This window comes from Amblyomma mixtum, chromosome 1 (genome assembly GCF_055824585.1).
Source record: "Amblyomma mixtum isolate Tamu chromosome 1, ASM5582458v1, whole genome shotgun sequence".
NCBI classification, from domain to species: Eukaryota; Metazoa; Arthropoda; class Arachnida; order Ixodida; family Ixodidae; genus Amblyomma; species Amblyomma mixtum.
Window position 1 is genome coordinate 25,888,034 of NC_143012.1, and position 3,106 is coordinate 25,891,139.

At 56.7% G+C, this 3,106-nt stretch overlaps 1 protein-coding gene across 1 annotated transcript; it reads left to right on the plus strand.

Annotated features, from left to right (window-relative positions):
• The first annotated feature begins 325 nt into the window (after positions 1-325).
• On the plus strand, positions 326-2,696 carry LOC149365797 (solute carrier family 22 member 4-like). Its single transcript, XM_089545903.1, has one exon. It carries the CDS (start codon positions 390-392, stop codon positions 2,355-2,357), a length of 1,968 nt encoding a protein of 655 aa, XP_089402029.1. The 5' UTR covers positions 326-389; the 3' UTR covers positions 2,358-2,696.
• The last annotated feature ends 410 nt before the right edge of the window (positions 2,697-3,106 follow it).

A 3,106-nucleotide genomic window follows, 5' to 3' on the forward strand; every position in this document is an offset into this window, starting at 1 on the left:
TACACAGCTGTGTTATATCCACGGGACATTTGCACCGCTGTCCACTAGCAGCAACTAGATACATATGGAGTGCAGACATCAGAGTAGTTGCCTCTGCAAACTCGACAGCACGTCGCCGATTTGCAAGCTTTTCTATGCTACGTCCAAAACGCCAGCAATTCTGGCACTGCTAAGCTCAAGCTTACAATGCATCAACGTGGTGTACGACTGGCCAAACGTTTAGCTCCGACTGGTATGAGAACCCAGTATATGCCGCAATCATTGACTCAGTCAGCACACGACAACCATAAGCTTCTCCCTTGCAGCGGTATGTAAAAATCATGCCAACACTGGCACCTCAAGCATTTCTTGTGTACAAGAAAATCCTTTTTTTTTTCTGCGGTCAGTCCATGTTCTCACCACCGCACCTTGGCCAATCCCCCCGCGTGGGTATGTGCCATTTTCATGTGGAGAAGAAGAAGAAGAATCCTGTCAAGCGCTGCGAGTACGGAGCGGCCGAGTCTTTCGGAGAGAAAAATCAAGACAGCAGTGATACAATCATGCAGCGACTCATGGAGCGGGTCATGGAGCGATTCACAGCAAGTGTAAGGCGCTCACGGAGCGCCGTATCGTTCTTTCTGCCGACCCTGTTCCCTCCGTCCTTCGATCAGCTCTCAAGCAGCGCCACGGACGCGCATCTCCAGAGCATGGTCGTGTTCGGCTTCGGCCGCTTCCAGAGGCTGGTGCTACTCTGCGCGCAGATGAGCGCGTTCGTCGCCTACTCGTACAGCTTCGCCGTCACCGTCGATCTGGAGCCCGTGAAACACTGGTGCCGGCCCAGCGACGAATACTCCAACACGAGCTCAGAGGCCAGGAAGAACCTGTCCGTACCACAGCTGATGGGCTCCGCGGAGGAGTTCGACAGCTGCCACCGCTACGAGACTCCACTAGCACCGACAGCGTCAGCAGAAGAGGTTTCGGCTAATGCAGAAGGTTCAGCTCGGGCCGTGGTCGCTTGCGACGCCTGGGACTACGACACGCACATGACGGGCCGCACAGTGGTGGTCCAATGGAACATGGTCTGCGACCGTGCCTGGTACCAGCACCTCCTCAGCGCGGCCTTTATGTGCGGGGGCGCATTGTCCGTTCCCTGCGCGGGTCTCGCGTCCAACCGCTGGGGTCGCAGGCCCATCATGTGGGCGTCGCTGGGCGCACTCCTGAGCTCCGGAGTGGCCACTCCCCTGGCGCCCACGGCAGCCGTGTTCGTCGCGCTCCGCTTCTTGTCATCTGCGGCGGTGAGCGTGCTCGAGGTCGTCGCCTACGTGCTCCTGTTCGAGTCGACGCCTCTGGGAGCGCGGGATGCCTTCTGCGCGCTCGCAGTCTGCTGGCCCACTGTACTCGCACCTGTATACGTGGCCAGCATCGCGTACCTGGCGCTCGACTGGCGCTTCTGCCACGCGGGGCTTGTGGCGCCGGCGCTGGCGCTCATCCTGACGGTGTACTTCACCGAGGAGTCGCCTTACTGGCTCATGGTCAACAAGCGCTTCCACGAAGCCCGACGCGTGGCCCTCTGGGCCGGCCGGCTCAACGACGAAGATCCCGAGGTCGTCGCCGAGCGCCTGGAGAAGGTCAAGGAGATGCTGACAGCCCCCGCCGCAGGATCTGGAGCTACCAACCGCGACCAGCAGGAGGAATGCCACACGGCGGCTGACCAATCGCGGCTGCGCTACTTTTCGTTGCGGACAGTTCAGGCCCACTGCTTCGTCGTCTTCGGTTGCTGGTTCACATTGTACTTCAGCTACTATAGCGAGAACCTCGACATGCCGAACATCTCGGTCATCAAGTGGATGGTCATCGCTGGCAACGCGCTGGCCATGACCACGGCCTACTTCATTGTCAGGCACCACTGCGGGCCGACGCCCCTGGTAGCCTTCCTGCTGGCGGTGTCCCTGCTGCTGCTCGTACAGGCTGCCATCCGCTATTCGGGCGCCTCCTTCCCCGCGCATCTGGAGCTCGTGTGGCGGTTCTTGTTCCTTAACACCGCATACGTCCTGCTCTGCGTCCACACGGTGGCACTGTTCCCCTCCCAGGTTCGCAGCGCGGCCTTCTTCGGAGCGTACACATTCGGCAGGCTGGGCGCCCTGACGTCGGCGGCGTTCAGGGCTGTCGAGCGTATCCTGCCTCGTGAACTGACCGCTCTGCCTATTGGAGTGGCGGCCGTCCACATGGGGATCTTCTCGCTGCTCTTGCTGACGCTCTCCGAGAAGGCACTGCTTGACGTGGTGACGAGGGTCGACAGTTGCAAACCGACCTCGCCACCGAACGATCAAGAAAAGCGAAAGACCACGTTCGACTCATCGCTACCCCAGCTGCAATAACTGAGATTTTTGTGGCGACAACCACGCGCAGGACGTGCTAGGTTATGCTTCGTTGTAATGGGTCGCATAGGGGACATTTGGAGACTTCTGCGTCATTTTCTTCTCTGGGTTACGACTGACGGCTGCGGAGTCAAGAAAGCGTAAAGTTTAGCTTTATTTGGTTATCTTTGTAACTCGCGTACGTATTTGTTCTGTTTCCATCTAACTGCTGTAAAGCCGCAAGTTTGTTGCATAACTGATAAATGCATTCCTCCACTATGACTCTACACCCTGACTTCCTTTTCTACTTATTTTTCCTATAGCTCACTTCGTCAGCGCTAGCTTTTACAACGGGTGCGAGCACATTTCATGACGCTCCGCGGCCGCACAGGAGCACTAGTGCACATAAGCACAGGTGCAGAACAGGTGTTTTGCACGGCTCTTGATTTTTTTCTCTGTTGGCTGTAATATAGAAGCTAGAACCTTCTAGCCTCTATAGCTTTAATGCACGCTTCGTACGGTCAATAAACATTCGGTTTTAGTCGCCGCTTCACTATTGTTTGCCTTCCTTCCTGTGCTGTGTTTGCAGAGCAGGTGTATGGCTCTTCATTCGATCGCACAGAAGCCAGTCACCGTGCCGTCACACAGTCAGCCAAATAACTTTATTTCGGAATCAGATTAAGACCACTGAAAGTATAGGTCACCAGTTCGGGCAGAGCAGCAGCCAGGCATTCCAGTTTGATGGCGGGGGATAACGGTGATAAGGTCAA